This window comes from Lytechinus pictus, chromosome 14, assembly GCF_037042905.1.
Source record: "Lytechinus pictus isolate F3 Inbred chromosome 14, Lp3.0, whole genome shotgun sequence".
Taxonomy (NCBI): domain Eukaryota; kingdom Metazoa; phylum Echinodermata; class Echinoidea; order Temnopleuroida; family Toxopneustidae; genus Lytechinus; species Lytechinus pictus.
This window is the reverse complement of record NC_087258.1, coordinates 8,361,059-8,382,534: the sequence shown is the minus strand read 5'-3', so window position 1 is coordinate 8,382,534 and position 21,476 is coordinate 8,361,059. Positions and strand designations below refer to the sequence as shown.

The 21,476-nt window shown below is 36.5% G+C and overlaps 1 protein-coding gene across 1 annotated transcript; it reads right to left on the bottom strand.

The window, feature by feature from the left end:
- Window positions 1-1,962: 1,962 nt before the first annotated feature.
- LOC129275935 (allatostatin-A receptor-like) lies at window positions 1,963-13,212 on the bottom strand. Its single transcript, XM_064109574.1, has 2 exons — window positions 12,676-13,212; window positions 1,963-4,396 (listed from the first exon to the last, which is right to left on the bottom strand). The coding sequence occupies exon 2, from the start codon at window positions 4,362-4,364 to the stop codon at window positions 3,129-3,131; it is 1,236 nt and encodes a 411-aa protein (XP_063965644.1). The 5' UTR covers window positions 4,365-4,396; window positions 12,676-13,212; the 3' UTR covers window positions 1,963-3,128.
- Between the last annotated feature and the right edge of the window lie 8,264 nt (window positions 13,213-21,476).

Sequence of the window (21,476 nt, the reverse complement as noted above, 5' to 3'; positions counted from 1 at the left end):
GAGATACATATCCATTTAATGGCACAATCCTTAAAATGTCTCTATTAGGTTAGTATACCTGGCAAATTTCGCGCGTTTCGCGCGCCCTTTAAGTGATTCAAAATTGTTGATGGTGCCCCCCCAATGCCGTGACCCACGGTACGCCACTGCAACTAGTGGTCTGTCAAAACTTTTTTTTCAATAAAATCTTTATGTTTTCAATGCCGAAACCAGATCATGCACATGTTGTTCTTCTATAAAGAGAAACTTACAGGGCCTTCTGGCCCACGAGTAAGAAGTCCCAAAGATTATCAAAACAGTTTCGTAAGATAATGAAGTTTGGGGGGCAAATCAAAAGTAATTGTAACGAACAAAATTTTCTTAATTGAAAAGGGCGTCAAAATGACCTTCTTGGAAGGAGTGGCAATTATTGCTATATTCACATGTCTCCTATGGTGCCCTCCGAAAACAGCGGTTTTATGAATTTGAATACGAACGACCTGCATTAAAGCTGGTACAAAGAGTACTTTAACGGCTGTTTTAGACTCGCCGTGCCATGAGTGTGGCTACCATTATGGGCAAAGTGACGGCGTCTTACCCTGTCGGTCTCAGTGGCGTAACAGGCGGGGGGGGGGGGGGGGCAGGGGGGCAAGCTGCCCCCCTGACGGATTTCACCGGGAAAATAAAAGAAAAACGGGAAAAAGAAAAAAAAAAGGAGGGAGAAAGAAAGGGAAAGGGGAAGAAAAGGGAAACAGGAAAGGAGGAAAAGGAAAGGGAAAAAGCTAAAAGAAAACGAAGAAAACTTTTTTTAATTGAAAAGGAAGGAAAGCGGGAAAATGTAAGAAAGAAGAACATTTGTGAAAGAACAAATCATTTTGAAATAGGCCTATGTATGCAATAGCATGATGGGAAATAAATCAAAAGATGACAAATTGACAAACAATAGCGGGAAACGAAGGTAGAAAGGAATTAGTCAAACACAGGGGCCGCGTAACGGTTATCAAAGTGGGGGGGGGGGGGCTGACCACCACAATCGTATGGTAATTTTTACGTGTTTGTACATGGTTTTGGAAAAAAGTGGGGGCTGAAGCCCCCCCGCCCCCCCCCCGCGCTTCCGCGGCCCCTGAAACACAACCGGGCTGCCGATGATTGAAATTAAAGATCGGGAAGAAAGATGGACTGCATACAACATTCTGCTATAAGATTGCTAAATTTTATGCAAATAAGCTACCTTTGCCCCATGCAGACCCCACGCAGTAGGGGCTCTTCATTTATAACCTTCAAATGGCTCTATAACGCCCCCCCCGTTCAATCACGTTCAATCACTGGCATACAGGCGCGGGGGGGGGGGCGGGATCTTGGTTCCACACCCTAGAGGAAATAAAAGAAATTATAGGAGACAACGTATAATGAAATGAATGGAAACAATGAAATGTGTTATTTGCTGAATATAATGGGAAAATCTATCACATAATTAGAATTTAATTTCAATAGGCAATTTTTGTCCAGCTCGCTTTGCACGCTGGAGACTATTTACAAATTTTTCCCACATTGCTATGTTTTGCCCCCTCAAAATATTTGTTTCATTACGCAACTGGGTTGAATAAACGTGTTGTGTAAAAGCTATATTCTGTATATGCCTGCGATTTGATTAAAATAGCGGCAATCTGCGAGGTTTAAATGGCTTTGATATCAAGAAGTTCCGGGGGCTCCGCCCCGGACCCCGACCGTACAGCACTTCGTATGGAAGGGATGGGCCTTGGCCCCAAAAGTTTTACAAACAAGAACAAAAAAAGAGGAAAGAAAAGCAAAGGAAAAGTGTAGGATATGATTTTATCTACTGAATATAATGTAAAAAAATAGCTAAAAGTTAGATTCTCAAGAAAAGGTGATTTTTTTCTCGCTTGCTTCGCTCGCTCGGAACTTATAAAGCAGCTTTTTAGCACATGTGCTATACTCGGCCATCGTTTTTTTTTTTTTTTTACTCTTCACGCTACTGCCGCAAAGAATCCTGTTTACAGTGGCGTACAGACCACAAAATAAAGGAATCTATAGAGAGAGGAGTGAAATATATCATTCTCTTGATATCATGTCAAAATCTATCACAAAATTTGATTTTTGTATTAAAAAGGTCAAAATTTTTGCTCGCTCGCTTCGCTCGCTCGCAACTTTTTTTAAAGATAAATTCTGCCCGATACGCAATATCTGGCCTTCTTAAAATAGTCGCCTCATTACACCATTACGCCTGTTCATACCATGGTATGACCGGGAAATTTTTGGCTCTTGCACCCCCCCCCCCTGGCCACCGACCCCTGTTACGCCGCTGGTCGGTCTGCGATCTCTTATTTCATATGACTTTTTCATTCCATAGGATTTCCGTACCCGCTTTGAACACTTTTATTCAGGCTACACATTTTTGGACTTTTGTTTTTAATTTTAAACAAAACGTAAGGTTTTGCTCATAATGGGGTTCGAACGTGCACATTTTTTATTAAACATGTTGAAAGCACAGGGATCATCCCATTGCGACATGCTGACGAACTGTCGGAGATGTTGCAAATTATTCTATACATTTATCATGTTCACGATTCATGTTAATTGATATAGGGCCTACTTGAGGACTTTGACGGGGCCAAAATATTGTAGGAAAAGGGTAGGTGTCGCCCTAACCCTACAAAAGCCGTCAATGTTTCTTACAGAATAACGATTATGATCATTTTAATTTGACACATTTTCACTAAGATAAACTGTGAATATAATATTAACGAGGACCAAAGAATGTGAATGATGTGACTAAATTACTGCTCTCGAAACTGACTATCGATACTACAGGATCATGTTGAAGGGCTGTTACACCTAAACGAATCAGCCCGAGTCTTTTGCCGACATACTGATGACAAGTGGTTTTTTAACTTATTTTATAATTCTTGATAACAAAATAAATTCTTGATACCGATGATTCGAATTATTGACAATCAGAAAAGAATTCTTAATGTCAGTATTTTGTCCCTATATTACGAAATACTTTGTAAAAAAAATGTCAATTCTCGAAATCAAGGTATAGGATGAGATAATTAAACGGTTTGCCATACGTATATCAACATACGCTGCCTAAATCGTCCGGATGCGTATTCTTTCACTTCACTTCTTTAAGCTTGTTGAGCCGGTTTAGAGTTTGCAGGCATGCTTGCAGTTTCCTGATCAAATATCGGGGCTCTGTTGGCCGACTGGCAGGTTATCATATCCTTCACAGCCACGCGAAACTCTTTAAAGCGTGCCGCATAGATAATAGGATTCAAACAGGAGTTAAAGAACCCCATGGTATTGGTGATGTAGTACCAACTGGTACCTAGAAATGAACGTGGTAACACGCCAAAACTGAATAAAATAAACGCTATTTGACTTGGACCCCAACAGATGATGTAGATCGTAACGACAATTGCCATGGTTTTGACGACGCGACGTCTGGCTGTGATGTGGAACGTCGATTCATTATCTTTCCTAAAGAGAAGCGATTGGTGGTAAAGCCTTCTGGCAATAATGACCTGGGTCACCAACATGGTGGTTGCCGGAAAGACCAGGTGGATTAGAAACAAGAACACACCCAATATGTAGAAGCCCTCAGGGAAGGGATGGTTCAGGACGCAACGACCGGAAGTGTCGTCCACCTTGAAGATGAAAACTACAAATATGCTGCAGAGAATTGTGATGACCCAGATGAGAACAATGGCTACAGAAACCCTGCGGCGAGTGACGGCACGTTTGAAATATATAGGATAGATAATAGCTATGTATCGTTCGATGGAAATGGCCACTAACGTGTTGATCGAACCAAGGATGAAGAACCACATCAAGTCGTTAGATATAATCCTGCAGTAGAACTCGCCAAGGAATGTAGAGGGAAATGTGGCCGCTTGAGGAACCGGAATAATCACAACAGACGTCAGGAAGTCAGCTACGGCCAGTGCACTCACCAAGGTATCCGTTGAACGACTCTTCTTTCTCCGCTGGAAGAGGACCAGTATCACAAGGCCGTTACCGAGGATACCGACAATGGCGGAAACCAGCTGCATTATGGTCCACCATGACCACGTGACAGGGTACCAGGACCAACCAATGGACCGATCGCCCATGGTATCGATCAATGCAGATTCTGCTTCCATGGTAGTCATCATCTCTGTTGTTAAGGTCAGTGTTCCATCCGAAAAGGTAGAATCTGAGGTTATAATATGATCATATTGGTAGACGTTGCCATCAGTTGAAGGAAACATTGTTGCACCTTGTGTAGAATCGTTGAATGCTGTGAAGGTGTTTCTTCCTCTGGCCTCAAATGAACTAATTCCGCTCAGAAGGATGAGCCCGGGTATCCACATGATGTGCCTCATTTTGACGTATCCCCTTCACATCGGATGCTAGCCTGCAAATTAATGTAAAAAAAAAAAAATTAAAGTGTAACTGAATTCCTGAGTCTCCTGGCATAATGGAATAGTCACCTGAACATTTTTCATAACGTTGATTTTGATAATATTTATATAAGGTGTAACACATTTAGATGTCAAAAGTGCCCAACACATGAACATGATATAGGCCATCTTATAATTATAATGATAATAATTGTGAATTTATATTGCGCAATTTCTATTTGGATATACTCAACTGCGCACTACAATACATAACAGATAAGCAGAAAAACAATTATTAACAGGATACGCATAAATTTTAGAAGTAAATTTAAGTTTGCTAAATTAATCGAAGAAAAATAAGTAAAGATTAATTATTTCTACAAAATACATAACAAAAAAGTGACTTATTTATTAAAAACTCTCTTGAAAGAGGTGGGATTTCAGTTCAGTTTTAAATAAGTTGACAGAGGATGCATTTCTTATTGAGAAAGGGAGACTATTCCAGAGTTTGGGTGCAGCACTGATAAAGGCACGGTCACCTAGTGTAATCTTTGTTTTACATGGTGGGAGACTGAGGAGCACTGTGTCATGGGAACTACGAAGCCCGTAAGACTGGGTGGGTGATTTTAATTTAAGGAGTTCACTGAGATAGGTGGGGGCCATGTCATGTAGTATCTTATATGTTAGGAGCATTATTTTGAATTTGATTCGCTGACGTACTGGAAGCCAATGTAGATCGTAGAGTAGGGGCCTTACATGGGAAAATTTTGGGGAATTACAAATGAGTCTGGCACATGCATTTTGAACACGCTGTAATTTGTTTATCTGAGAATCTGGTAAGCCAAAAAGTAGTCCATTACAATAATCCAATTTGCTTGTTACAAATACATGGACCAGTGTATTAATACATGTGCTGCTTAAATATTTTCGGATATGACGTAAGTTGTAGAGATGATAGAAGGCAGTTTTGCATGTTTTGGATATGTGGGTTTCCATGTTTAGCTGCGAGTCAAACCAGACACCAAGGTGTTTTGCAACCATGGTCTGCTTGACTACAGTATTTCCAACTGTTATGTAATCTATATTTAGTTTAGACACTTGTCTAGGTGTTCCAATGATAAGAAACTCAGTTTCGCTATCATTGAGTTTCAACTTACTGCTCAACATCCATCAACGAAGTTCCTGTAGACAGTGTTCAAGAGCCAAAACACAGGAATGTTCTTGTTCCCTGACTGGGCTGAAGGAAATGTATAATTGAGTGTCATCTGCATAGCAGTGACAAAATATTTTTTCAGAGTGTGCTTTGATAATCGAAAAAAGTCTACTAGAATAGAGGGAAAAAAGGAGAGGTCCGAGCCTGGACCCTTGGGGAATGCCCCATCTAACGTCAAATTTCTTTGAGGTAATGTCACCAATTGATATTTGTTGCTGCCTATCGGAAAGGTAAGACTGCAACCAAGACAAAGCAGAGTCTGTTATCCCAAAATCAGTTTCTAATATTTCAGCAAGTATACTATGGTCAATAGTGTCGAACGCAGCACTAAGGTCTAAGAGTACTAACAAGGTAACTTTCTGTTGGTTCATAGCCATTAGTAAATCATTCTTAACTTTTAGTAGGGCTGTTTCTGTACTGTGAAACTTCCTGTAAGCTGACTGTGTTAAGGGGAAGAGGTTGTTACGATCGAGGTGTTCCTGAATTTGAGCAGTAACTGCCCCTTCAACCAACTTTGACACATATTGCAGGTTACTTATTGGCCTGAAGTTATTGAAGTTTACTTCTGAATTAGGTTTCTTTGGCACAGGCCTAACTAACGCTAGCTTCCAACCCGAATAACACTTGGCATCATGTAATGACAGATTTATGATTTTTGTAAGCACAGGTAATAAGGTATCTAGACATTCAACAACCAATGTTGTTGGCATTGGATCGAGGGAACATGATTTTTTGCTGAGGTTCATAACAATTTTCCTAACATCACTTAGTGATAGTAACTTGAAGCTCGAGAGTACGTGCTGGTTAGAAGCAGAAAAAGCATCCCTGCGAACCATCAACACCAATCTGCTCTTCATGTAACAATGATTCAATATCACAGTGAATTTTTACTACTTTTTGTTTAAAAAAGTCTCCTAGTCCATTAACAAAATCATAGTTGTCAACACTAGGAGGTATGACAAGATCACTCTTTGTCATATTCAGTAAGGACTTTGTTATGCCAAAGAGTTTCTTTTGGTTTGAGCTATTATCAGTGATACAGTCAGTGTAATACTTAGAACGGGCCTTATTCATTAGTATAATGTCCTATTTCTAGCTGTCTTAAAAGCATTAAGGTCAGAGACAGATTTTCTCAATTTCCTTTCAGCCTTTCTTCTCTTCTTCTTTTCCATCCTTATGCCATCGGTAAACAATGGAACTCTAGGACGACTATTAACACTCTTTAAGCACATAGGGGCATGTTTATCAAGGATAGACCGTAAAGTGATATCTTGTGATTAGGTGATTTAAATGAATTAAAGGGATGGTCCAAGCTGAAAATATTTATATCTTAATACATAGAGTAGAATTCACTGAGCAAAATGCCGAAAATTTCATCAAAATCGGATAACAAATGATAAAGTTATAGAAGTTTAAAGTTTAGCAATATTTTGTGACAACAGTCGTCATGAATATTCATTAGGTGGCTGATGATGTCACATCTCCACTTTCCGTTTTCTTATGTTATTACATAAAATCATACTTTTTTTCATTATTTCATACATGTGTGAATAATATGTCTCCCTTATAATGAAATAAGTTGCAGCAATAAATATCTAATACACTAAATCAGTTGTAAATCCAATTTTTCTAGTTCTTGGAGGAAAAATTTCGAATAAACCTAATTTCATATAATAAAATACAAAAGAACAAGTGGGGATGTGACATCATCAGCCCACCTAATGAATATTCATGACGACTGTTTTCACAAAATATTGCTAGACTTTGAAATTCAATAAATTTGTTATTTGTTATCCGATTTTGATGAAATTTTCGGCATTTTGTTCAGCGAATTCTATTCTATTTATTAAGCTATAAATACTTTCAGCCCGGACCATCCCTTTAACCCTAAATAGACTGGGCTATTTAATGCCTAAGAAGACTGGGGGGCTGATTCAGCCCCCCCTATGATCTCGGCCGTCGACCGCGCGATCGCGACGAAAGTTGGCACGTGCGTTACCCATGGCATAATCTCCAAGACTGTGAATCAAATTTTCCGAAAAATCTCATAATTCATTAATTATGCTAATTTATGCGTAAAATCAAAGATTTGCTCTAATTAACTAAATAAGGCCTCTAAACTGCAATTTTTTTTATTCACAGACTCTTTGTAGGATTCTGATCAAATGTACCTTTAAAAAATTCAATATCACAATTCTTTTCTTATGTATTTTATTGTTTTTAAAATTTCTTATGTATTTCCCTGTTTTTTGACTTTTTGTTTTTTATTGTTTTTTCGATGGAAATCGTCCGCTACTTTATTCTGACCATAAACAAGATGAAATTAATTGAGTTTGATTAGTAAAATTGAAAATAATGATACATTTATGAATTTTGGTTAAAGACACAATTTGCATTGGATTTGTACACAAATTCACGTTTTTGAGCAATTTCGGGTCGACATGCACTTACAAAATGTTGCGTAATTTCGGAACCACGTACCAGGGCGTCGCAAATTTGGTCTAAAAAGTTGCGCAAGACTTGAAAAAAAAAAAGTCATGGAATGGCGCGGCGCCAGCTTTTTGCGTTACAGATTTACCGTGAAAAATGTGGAGGGGGGGGGGGCTGAATCAGCCCCCCAGTCTTTTTAGGGTTAAGATACACCGAGCAGGATGTTACTGTATGCATCACCTTTATTCCCGAGCCTTTGGCTAGAAGCCGTTATCTTTATCATTCCTTTTTCGTTGAAATTATCTTTTTTTTATCCACATCTTTTGTTTCTTAATCAGTACAAATATCATCATCAAAACATTGTTGTCAAATCTGTAAAAACTGAAAACTTGTATAATTCAAACAATAAAAACAAAATAAATAGAAAGTGATGGATGTCATCGACTCTATCATTATTTTGCATGTCACTGAGTTGTGCATATAACTGTTTTGTGAAAAATACGCGAAACTTTAAAATGTCATAACTTTCTTATTTAGCATCCGATTTTGCTGAAATTTTCAGCGTTGTGCTTAATTTATTTTTCTCTATTTATTCAAATCAGTATTTTTTAGGGGTGGTCTTGACCTTTAAGTAATGGAAGTGATGGAGGTGTTACCGTATGCACATTGGAAGCATCTCATGAAAAGATTGACCCTCGGGCAATCACGTGCAATGGTTTGTAGTAGCTTATAACATCTATCAGTGAAAATCGTTATCAAAACCTTTTCGTGAAACGCTACCATCATGTTTCGATAACAAGTTTGTGAACATAATATGAACTATAAAATATAATAAAATATTATATAATATAAACATGCCTTGAGCGATGTGGAGTTGGCGCTTTAGAAATACTCTATGTTATTTAGATATTGTTCGGAGGGGTATTGAAATCACCCCCTTTCACTCGCCTTCATTCGCCTTCACTCCTTCCAATTTGTGACGTGGTTACCTATCTTTTAATATCTATCTATCAATCTATATTTCTTTCTATATATCTTTGTATCTGTTTATCTATGTACATGTATCTATCTGTCTATGTATCTGTCTGTGTCTGGTTATCTATCTGTCTATCTACCTATCTATCCATCTATTTGTTTGTTTGTTTTCTGTCTATCTATTTATCTTTTATATATCTGTCTATTTATCTTCACAGTAGAAATGTTGTTTAAAATCTTTATACAACGATTTTTACTGATTATGAACCCTACAATAGTTGTTTAAACAGTTTATTAAGCAAGTGCTTACAATCTTTAAAAAAATAATTTTAATAATGAATTCTCAATACGTTAAACAACTACTGTAAAGTTCATATAGTAAATAGCGTTGTATAAAATTTTAAACAGCATTACTGTGCATCTATACACAGTAAAAACGCTGTTTAAGATTTTATGCAATGTTGTTTACTATATGAACCTTACAGTATTTGTTTAACCGTTTAAACAATCATGTTTAATTTATTGAAAATTAGATATTGAAAATTAAACTTTGTTGCTTAAACACTTGTTTAAACTGTTTAAACAATTACTGTAAGGTTCATATAGTGAACAGCGTTGTATAATCTTTTTTTACTGTGTAGGCCTATATCTATATATCTATCTATAATTTTTTCATTTTGTCCTTTTTGCCGATGATACAATTTTAGTTGCGTCCAATTGTGATTTTAACATACTTATTAAGAATACAAATGAAGAATTAATTAAGATTATAAACTGTTCCATGCTAATGAATTAGAGATCAATTATGAAAAGACAACTGTTATGTATATTAGTAAAGAACATATTTATGAATCAATTCCTCTTGAATTGTTAAAAAACAACCAAGTTTCTCGGAATCACTTTAGAGGATACACTTTCCTACAACAGCCACCGTTCTGTTTTAGCTAACAAGATCTAAAAAAATATTGGTATTCTTTTTAAACTTCGCAATTTTTTGCCACAGGAGTTATTTATGATATATAACTGTCTTTCCCTACCCTATCTTCAATATTGTAATATTATTTGGGCGAATGCTGGAATAATAAAATTGGAACCCCTTCATAAATTGAATAAAAAGAACATTTTAAGAATATGTACCAACTCCCCTTTTAGAGCTCCCTCACGACCTTTGTTTTTTAATCTCAATACCCTTAATATATATGATATTCATAAATTTCAGATAGCATATGTGATGTTTCGTAATATTCATAACATAATTCCTTTTAATATATCATGTATGTTTTTAATAAACAATTCCGTTCATTGTCACAATACTCGCTCAAGTAATAAATTTCATTATCCCAAGGTAAAAACACAAATTCTCCTAAATTCATTAAGGCATTATGGCCAACGCATTTGGAATAATCTCCCCGATGGAATTAAGTACTCAACAACAATTACGTCATTTAAATCTAAGTTAAAAAGAATGTATATAAATTAATATGCAAAATAATTTGTTTCTTTTCCCCTTGCTGAAATCTCATACATTTACCGCCCCACCCTCCCTGTATGTTTGTTGATGCTGTGTGTGCATTTTTTTACATTCAATATTAATGTCATTCAATGTACTGGGAACTACTACTCACAAGTTTTATAAACTTTTCTGTAGTTTCCAATTTCTCTGATACTATTTGTCATTCCTGTACATATTGTATATATGTATCATTTTTTATGAGAGAAAATGAATAAATTGAACTGAACTGAACTGAAATCGATTGACTATGTGGATCAACAATTAAAAAGCAAATGTTTCTGTTCATTTTGATTTATTTAGCATGCGATTAACTATAATTGAAATACAAAATAACAATACGATTTTTTTTATTTAATTACCCTCGCATTCAAATTCATCGAAACATCAGTCTAATTAAAATGTGTCGTGGGAGGAAGCTATGCATTCAATTTCACGAATTGAAATTCGCTTTCATAATTTTTAAGAAGTTTTTCACCTTCTATGCAATGTGCTTGTGTTTTCTATTTTCCAAGTTTATTACAGGTGATGTGGCTAAACTGGGTAAATATGATACCATTTTTCCTTTAGCATTATAAATTTCTTTTAACTGGAGAGGGGTGTCCAAATATGGGAAATACGAAGTGATCCAAGGAACATGCATTGATTTCGGTATTCAAGTTCATGTATTCATGTGAGCTGAAATGTAATGAACAGTGCTTTTCGATCTGTTTCACCCCCCCTTTCTCCAGCGTCGAAGTTGGTACTTAATTATTACCGTGTTTACAAGCTGCTTTATACGTTGTTTTATTTGACCGGCGTAAGAGCGAAGTTGATTGCCTATAGGTGAAAATGAAACCGTGATTCAACACAGAATTCCTTCTCCGACTCAAACTGTGCGAAACTGAATGATGGTAGTCATATTGCCAAACCGAATCAAATGAAAGTAAATTTGAATGACAATTTTATTCCAAAGATTAAAAAAAAAAAATTGTTAAATGGAAGCACGAAAAAACCATATAGCACAATCTGCTGGAATTTGGATGCTAAATAATTTAATGGAATGATATCCTGTCGAAATTGGCCGGGAAACCTATAGTACAATTTCTTCTTGGAAGTTTAATAAAGCAAATCATTTCGTATTAAGCTACGCACGACATACCACAGAAACAAGTACAGGACGATCCGAAATTTCAACCTGACCACTTTACAGACCTTGTCTACCCAAACAGCAAATTGATAGAGAAAAAATAAGGCAAGTAAAACTCTGAAATTTTCTTCAAGATCGGAGGAAAACTAAAAAATTGATAGTTTTTCGCCTATGTCCATGCAGAAAAGTTTGGTATGCACAATCATGATTCAATACCTTGCCACATTAAAGTTATTCGTCAGGTTGTGAATAACTATACGTATACTTTCACGAAACAGTTCTTAAGTACTGTACTAAGTACAAAAAAACAAAGGATCATCAAAATTATGAAATATGTGCGACAATAAACTAATACAAGTTAAAAATCGAAAACCATTAAATCATTTAAAGAGAAAGTTCAAACTGAAGAAAAGTTTGTTGTAAAAATATCAGAAAATGATTTTAAAATATTGGTGAAGGTTTTAGGTAAATCCATTATAGACTAAAAAAAGTTATAAGATTTTTAAGTTTTCTATTTTAACGTCATAAACGAGCAGCTGTCCCATATGTTTTGTAATATAAAATGCACAAATTTTAATTTTTCAATCGTTTGTGATAACCTATTTTTGTTTTATGCTTTGAAACGGGTGTGAAATTATTTGTCTATCATTACAGTGAAGGTACAATAAAAAAATATTTCAATTTTCTGTGAAAATGACATTTTGATTTTTGTTACCATACGACATGTAGGAAACTGCTTGCCTATGACGTCACAAATCAAATGATTGAAATTATAATAATTTTTTATTCTTTTATGGATTTTTCTCAAACCTTCGGCAAAATTTTGTAATCATATTTCCTGCAAGTTTTACAATAAGCATTTTGTCAGGGTGAACTTCCCCATTAAAAGTATATTTGAACAAACAAAAGTGGGTTAAGACATAAAAATAAAAGGGATTGATCTTGTTGGAAATTAGAGGAATAGAGAAGGGGCGGTGGAAATAAATAACTATTGAGAAATGAAATGAGGGAAAAAATCACACAGATAATAACCTACCTCTCTTGGTGATAAAAATATCGTTTCCAAAAAATGCGATGACGAATACAAACGGCAAATATGCGATTATGATGACGACGACGACGATGACAGCTGTGACGACGATGACGATGACGGCGGTGACGGTGACGAAGATGATGTTGTGTGATAGTTCTTTGTTTCGTTAAGACGACTGTGGAAGTCGATGAGATAGCAGATGTTGATCTAACGGACCATGTGCAATTTGTAAAATGTTGATATAGCTCTTATACTACTCTCTCTTCAAGACAGACTCTTCCCCATCAGATGAGAGCCAACTGGTCTACTGACTGGCTGTCATCATTGCTAACTATTTTTAAAACATTGGCCCGTATTCTGAAGTCGGGTTTAACTTAAACTCAGGTTTAAAGTTGGGGTTTAAGTATGGGAAGCCAAAAGTATCATTTTTTTTATTAAGTTGTATGTTTCTTATGTTTACTGTGCTCTTTCCTGATTCATCGATGATGAAGACAATAATCTTTTTATACTTCCTAGACAATTATGAATGATTTGAGAGCCAAATGAGCTGAAGTATGATATCTCTACTGTTAGTGATTTATGTAACAATTGGCTCTCCATACTTAAACCAAAACTTTAAACCTGAGTTTAAGTTAAACCCGACTTCAGAATACGGGCCATTGTGTCTATGATATGACACACCTTTGTGTACATGTTATGTAATGTATTGCGCATGCGCAGGGTTTAAACATCGTGTTTATTAGAGTTCCACAACCTCATTCTTAAGGTCAGATTCATTCATCCAATTATTCATATTCATATTAAAAAGCATTAAATAGCATTTCATAATAAATTATTTCAATTGAAAAAGTACATCATCTGTATGGAATATGCAGATTTTGACACTATTAATAAAATCAAAAGAGTGAAGGGATCTACTGAAAAGGAAAGATTGTAAAATATAGAAACTCTATCGAAGATAGATGATGATATAAGGATTAATAAAACGAGTCAATCAGCAAAATTATATAAATTTATCTTGAAATAAACGCTGTAGTACTTGTATACGTATAAGTATTGACTTTAAGATAATTAAAACTACGACAATGGATAAGTAACAAAGTTCAAGGGATATTTGAGTGAAATTAAGAATAGTGTTTTTTTTTGTTAAGTAATTTAAATATTCCTCTTGTATTAGTCTGTCCAGAGAATTCCAAATTTGTAGTCCCGTGAAAAGGACAATTTTGCTAGAAAATTATGCTATTCCGCACTTAGGTAAGTGACAGTCTGACTTTCTAGTAATACATGAATGCAAATAATTATTTCCTATAAATTTATTTTAGTTGTACTATTCATATCTACCTGATACTAGTAAATCGATATTGAAATAGTTTTAAGCGGTACTGGTTACTGACTTCAATGGTAATAATGATAATAATAATAATACATCACTTATATAGCGCATAATAAACAGAATGTTTCTCTATAATATATGCGCTTTGCAATTATATCGAGAAAAATACATATCATAGTAAAACACAAAGGCAAATATTCTAATAAGGATACGTTTCTGACGAAATGAGGCATAATTATGAGCTCTAAAGGGCATATTGCATGTTATTCACAGTACTTTTTCTGAATTAGAATGACTTTGTGAGTCTCGTTTGAGAAGCATTTCCTTATAACATGTATCAGACTAGAATGATTGGTTATGAAATTATGACGAAAGTGTCTAAGTTCCTGACTTGAACCTTTAATGATATTATTCATCATTATTGTCATCTAACTGTTCATATGACTGTGTCTGTAATATGACACGACCTTGAGTATGTTATATCATGTAGGCTTGTATGCGCATGAGCAGAGTTCAAACATTGTGTTTCTTTGGTTCATCCAACTATTTCTCAAGGCCGAAATTAAATGGCATGGACATTAGTCCATTATCTTTTTTGAAATGTCGTTACGTGTACCTTTAACAATAAGAATAATTTGTTTTCAACCTCGAATTATTACAATCAAACAATAATTACGCTCATTCACCTTTTCGTAGGAGGGAGGCAATTTTTATAAAAGTACATCCAATAATGATAGCTTTTATAACAATGAATTTATAAATAAATCGCTTATTCTTAATAAATGAGTTACATATGCTCAACAAAAATGAGAGAGGTCATGTTTCTCACGTATTTTATGGTATGAATAATACAATGTTTTATCATTTTTTGCAGAATTGACAATAATGTGATCTTTAGTCTTTATCAAAATAATGATAATAATAATGACCCACTGCAAAACCTCCGGTGTTGATTTAACACCAGCTCGGAATCTACAGTATATATGTCCACATCAGAGAAGTATTGAAGCAACACCAGTTTGGAATCAAACCGATGCTGTTTTAAAACTAGTTGGTGTTGTATAAACACCTATCTGGTGTTATAGACTAATACCAAAACCGGTGTTGTTTAACATTTTCTGGTGTGGACATATATAGATTCCGGGCTGGTGTTAAATCAACACCGGAGTTTTTGCAGTGCAGTTGCTACTGTCGGTTTGTGATGACAGTCCGCGTTCACGGAGCGGTGGTGGTCGGAGTGCGGGTGACCTCACCGTGATTTGTTCAAAAGTTCAAAATGGCGGTCTCTGCACTCCTCGTCCTCTAAACTGAGGGTCAAAGGAAGAAAAGTTGAAAATGTTGGTCTCAAAAGAAAGAGTGGGCTCTCTTGAAGAGATTGATACCTTGCATTCAATACCTAATCTGACTAAACGTCTTAAAGGAAAAGAAAACGTCTCATTAGACGCCCTTCATTTTATGTAAAAATACAGTGTTCCATTCACATATTTTGTGCGCTTCCCATGGTATTGCAGCTACTAGTTCTACTTGTTTGACGTCCATCAATGGGTTAAAATATATAATGTGTGGCGTTACAACTTCTTGTTAACATGTTTAATTTTGTTCAAAGTGATTTATTACATTTGTGTTTGCATAAAAATAAACAAAGTAAATAAAAGAAAATGGAAAATTGATAACAAAGAGTGTAAGCATTTCTTGTGCTCATATCGCCTCTCTTCCTCATTATAACTCACAAGTTGGAGAAGGAGGGGGGGGGGGCTGCTATAGATATATACCATCAACCCCGCCCTGCTTACAAGCAAGGAGGATGGGATATGTACTCCAACTCAGCCCCCCGTAGCTTTCAAAGAAGTGAATTGTATTCAAGCGCGCAATCTATGATGTATAACATCTGACTGAGACAAGTTTATGTATCTTAATGTTTCTTCTTTCTTTCTGGGGGTGGTCTAAACATTGAAAATAGGAATCCTTGATGATAATTAGTAGTTATTTATCATTTTGAAATCCCAACTTATTTCATTCCGCGCTCTTAAAACCAACCAGATCTGATCTACTATTGGCAGTAGACTTCTGCATGATAAATGATAAAGCATTGAACATGCATTTGAAAGCGTCATTTCAGCATAGTAAGCGATAACTGCACTAAATACCGAGTTATATACTTATCAACTGTTGTTAAACATAACCCATCACTTTGTTTAAAACTGTTTGAAGCATTCTCACCACTGATTTCTAGCAGACGACGCTCAGCCATAGCAACGACAGTGTAGAAGTGTAGTCGCTCTATAGGGCACACATGAGTATTACAGACCCCCATTCACTCACGTGTTAAATCAAACCCCTTAAAAAATCATCAAAAATCAACCCTTCGATAGATTTTGCTTTAATTCACTGACATTAGTCACACTTAACAGTACATTAAGGCTTGATATGTCAATCGGGTACTTGTCCAGCTCAATCAAAAATTAAATGGCCTAAAATAAGACTAACCATAATTTCGGCCAGTTCATTGCCAGAAAAACTCGAACTGCATTGTGGGTAATAATAATTAAAATGATATACAAAAATGCAGTCTAGCCTCCCCAAAGGCCTTAATTATGAAAGAGTATGAACATGACATTGTTTCTATAATTTATATTTTGATATACAAATATTTTGCCTATTTTTAACGAATTATTTTAATCAATAAAGTCATGTGATCTTTACTTACGCCTGTCCGGCATGCTTTGCGCGCGTTTGAATTACTCTCATGTGCCCTAAACCGGTTGCAAGCGTCGTCCCAAGAAAATGCCTATATCATCAACTTCGCAGACTCTTTCTACAACGCACCACTTACTTTGAAAATGCAAGTCAAATCCCAATGGACAGATTAGAGGTCATTTTTGAAAGTTAATGGTCAGGGACAACACATCGTCTTAATATTTGGACCGGACAAGAAATGCAAATATGTCGCTTGTCCAAAGCCCAGGACGGCGAAACTGCTGTTTTGATTCACCGATTTTCGACAAAGGCTGCTTTGTTATGAAGGGCGTTTGACAAAATATTATCTGCGTTATAGAGAGCGCTTGTGAAGTGATTGCTAAAATGCCCTAATCTTACCGGTGAAACCGACTCCAGATTGTTTAAAGGTATATAATACGTTATTTCCAATGCCGCAGGATTGGTCGCGTTTGGAGTCGGTTTCACTGTTGTTACTGTGGAATTAGTAATTAGTGAAAAAAATCACAGAAACTGCTGAAGTGAAAGTAATTTATTTGTTGTTATTTTACAGCTATATGTGGGTTTTCTTTTTGATTTCCAGTTATTAATAAGAATACGATAGCGTTTTTTTTTTTTTTTTTTTAAGAAATGGTTTCTTCAAACTTGTTTCAACAGAACAAGAATGATATAGGGTGATGTATACTTAAACCCTCCGCTTAAAAGCAATTGCACTTTTCTGACTCGCGTGTGATCTATTCTATGTTAAATGAAGGCAAAATATTAAGTATATTTGAGACATTTTTGAAAAGAATCTTATCTATTCAAATGCCTTCTTAGGAGGGAGTCTTTCTTATCACTATCACTTTTACTGCTTTTCAAATATATCGCGACGATCTTCACACCATGGAATACTCTTGATATTATCTTTATCTTATTTATTTCCTGATAGAAATTCTAGCGGTTATGAAAACGGGAAATTCAATATTTTTTGTCTGCATTGTCTTCGCAAATCCCCGCAGTTGAAAAAGACGAGAATATTTTAAGAAATAGCTTCATCCGACAGAATAGTGAGGAAGTGCGGGTGCTGGGGAACAGAAGGTATATTCGAGAGGAAATTTTCAATGAACATCCTGTCGTTGAGATGATGATCATCAGTTATAAAACGAAAACGACAATGCATTGGCGGATCCGGATAGGAGCACACGCACCGGCCAGTTCGCCCCCCCCCCTTGAAAGCCATAAAAATATATTTCTTAGCGGAAAATTTCCTAAATACGAAACTGTAGACCTTTTTTTTTTGCTTGTCAAATTTTCCCGCAAATAAATGGGGATTGAAGACCTTTTCTGAACAAAATGCCCCCCCCTTGGAAAATCCTGGACGCCCTGTTCCTTGAACGCCGTGTGCGGTGCTCTTCACATCTTAAGCTTTTTCGGAACATTTCATATACTTTCGTTAACAGAATCTTTGTCGTCACTAAATAACGCTCGTTTTTTACGTTGGCATTTTTCATTTTTTGGGGGAAATACATGGATACAACACTTAATGGTTTAACTTACATATCACTGATTTGAAATTAAAAAAGTTGAAACTGATTACAAATAAAATACGGTTTTGTATTATGTCACGTGATTGATGACGTTTTTTTACCCCTGTACCATAATACGTTCGGGGGTAGCCACTTCCTTTCAAAGATGCACAACATGATTGTCCAATAAAACTCGTAAAGCCGGTTTAAGTTTCATCGTCGGGCGATATCTGTGTACGGAGCCCGCCAGGTGACATGAGGAGAAAAAATTCTCCGTACATTATTTCGTTCCCTCGAAATACTATTTCGTGGCCACGCAATATTATTTCGTTCCCTCGAAATACTATTTCGTGGCCACGCAATATTATTTCGTTCCCACGCAATACTATTTCGTGGCCACGCAATATTATTTCGTTCCCACGCAATACTATTTCGTGGCCACGCAATATTATTTCGTTCCCACGAAATACAATTTTTCGTGGCCACGCAATATTATTTCGTTCCCTCGAAATACTATTTCGTGGCCACGCAATATTATTTCGTTCCCACGCAATACTATTTCGAGGCCACGCAATATTATTTCGTTCCCACGAAATACTATTTTTCGTGGCCACGCAATATTATTTCGTTCCCACGCAATACTATTTCGTGGCCACGCAATATTATTTCGTTCCCACGAAATACTATTTTTCGTGGCCACGCAATATTATTTCGTTCCCACGCAATACTATTTCGTGGCCACGCAATATTATTTCGTTCCCACGCAATGTTATTTCGTTCCCACGAAATAATATTTCGTTCCCACGCAATATTATTTCGTTCCCACGAAATACTATTTCGTTCCCACGCAATATCATTTCGTTCCCACGCAATGTTATTTCGTTCCCACGAAACTATTTCGTGGCCACGCAATATTATTTCGTTCCCTCGAAATACTATTTCGTGGCCACGCAATATTATTTCGTTCCCTCGAAATACTATTTCGTGGCCACGAAATATTATTTCGTGGGAACGAAATAGTATTTCGAGGGAACGAAATAATATTGCGTGGCCACGAAATAGTATTTCGAGGGAACGAAATAATATTGCGTGGCCACGAAATAGTATTTCGTGAGAACGAAATAGTATTGCGTGGGAACGAAATAATATTGCGTGGCCACGAAATAGTATTTCGTGGGAACGAAATAATGTACGGAAAATTTTTTCTCCTTCATGTCACCTGGCGGGCTCCGTATCTGTGCGTACAAAATTATGGGTATCAATAGCAACTAATTCATTATTCTTTATTTTCAATGAATACTCAGGCGTTGTTGTTTTTAGTAGGTTTTCTCATAGTGTAAACAATGTCCCCCGGGTACAGAGGTTTTGTTGCTCTCGGGTACTTTCCGATTTGAGAATTATCTTGTTCGTTTTGATCATCGTACACGTTTTTTATTCGGAAATATACGGAAAATAATACACAGCTATATTGAGTACATCGATCACATATGTGCACGTCACACTGCATATCGCAAATGTGGTGGGTCATCATTGACATTGTTCGCCGTATTATTCAGGGTGATGGGTAAGTAAAAAGTATGGTCGTGTGACCTTACTTCGCGCGTGACCAAATTTCGTGGACGGTCGTATATCTCAGAAAGTACTTAATATCGTGAAAATCTGATATCACTACCAGAAAAAGCGGTCAAAAATTATCCTGTAGTGAAAGTTTCTAGTTGATAAGATTGGAATTTGTTTAAGCTAGGGCTAGGCGATTGGGCAGGCGCGCGCACCTGCCTCGGCCGATCCTCGCCCATGCGCCCACCACTAACTTAGCACTTAGCAGGCAAGGTGGGACTTCGGACACATCCACATATAAACATCTCCAACTAAAGTGAGTACACTACCCCAACATTCACTTCCAATCTAAAAAAACACAAGGTGGAAAGATGTATTCCTTGTATGGGCAATTCATCCTATCACCACCCAAATTTTCTGATCAACAACTGTCCTTTTTCCAGCCAAACGTTCTCTGCTCTTTAATCAATGATGAACATGGGCAGTGAAACCTGATCTTATCCTCAGCATCCTAACATAGCTTCAAACCACGACCTCTCTCTAAAAAAACGCCCATTATCAACCACAATACAATCCATGAAATAAGCACAATTTGAACACAAAACAAAACCAAAAAGCCTGTGTATCCATTGACCTCTTTTATGATTGATAAGATATCCACGCATAAAGGATTTGGACATGTTCAAAACCATCACCCCCACCCCATGTGCGCCACAAATTCTACACCCTACACATACTATAATAGCCCCCTTTCAGTTCACCAAACGCAACATATGTTATTCATATCTGGTTCCAAAATACACTGGATCCGCCCCTGTGATGGTGGCATGCACATTGTTATGATATTCACTATAAGAACTTGAACAAGCCGAGTACAGTTAGGGCTACACCGGAACCGAATTAGCTGCGAATTCATCCGAATACACGTTTTCATCAGGTCATTGATGAAAAACAGTTTTATGCAGATCTTTTGTACCTGCATAAATATATTCTAATAAATAAATAAATAAAATTCGGGTGGGGTCTCCCTCCGCGAATTCATGCGAGAAAATTCAGGAAGGATTCGGGAACATTAGAATCCACCGAAACCATCCGAATCATGCCCAATTCGGCTAGAGTCGGTCCGAATTTATTCGGGAGAATTCGGTTTTGGTGTAACCCTGGCTTTAGTCAGAAAAACCTTTACACCTTAAAGATCGTCAATTTAATATGAGAACACGCCATGAACACAACACCTGTATAATTAATCATTAAGTATTCGCTATCTTTTTTATGCGGTGTATAATAACGCTTAGATAATCAGGAGATATTCTTTGATTGAATGTACAATTCAATTTGTATCAAAGTAAAGCATGCGTGCTCTTCTCCCGTCTTTCTTCCTTTATATTTCCCATTTATTCACTACTTTAAAAAACACAAGGGGCAGGGGCAACTGCCCATCCCCCCTTGGTGACGCCGCCCCTCAGCACAGCTTGTTGTCAATGGACAATTTTTATCTTGAACATGAACTCACCTAGCACACTGCAAAAAGTCCGGTGTTGATTTAACACCAGCCCGGAATCTATATATGTCCACACCAGAGAAGTTTTGAAACAACACCAGTTCGGAATCAAACCGATGCTGTTTCAATACTAGTTGGTGTTGTATAAACACCTTTCTGGTGTTATACCAAAACGAAACTGGTGTTGTTT

Bases quoted from the DNA above. Each gene is read 5' to 3' on its own strand.
- LOC129275935 (XM_064109574.1), bottom strand. From the start codon at position 4,364: ATGAGGCACATCATGTGGATACCCGGGCTCATCCTTCTGAGCGGAATT.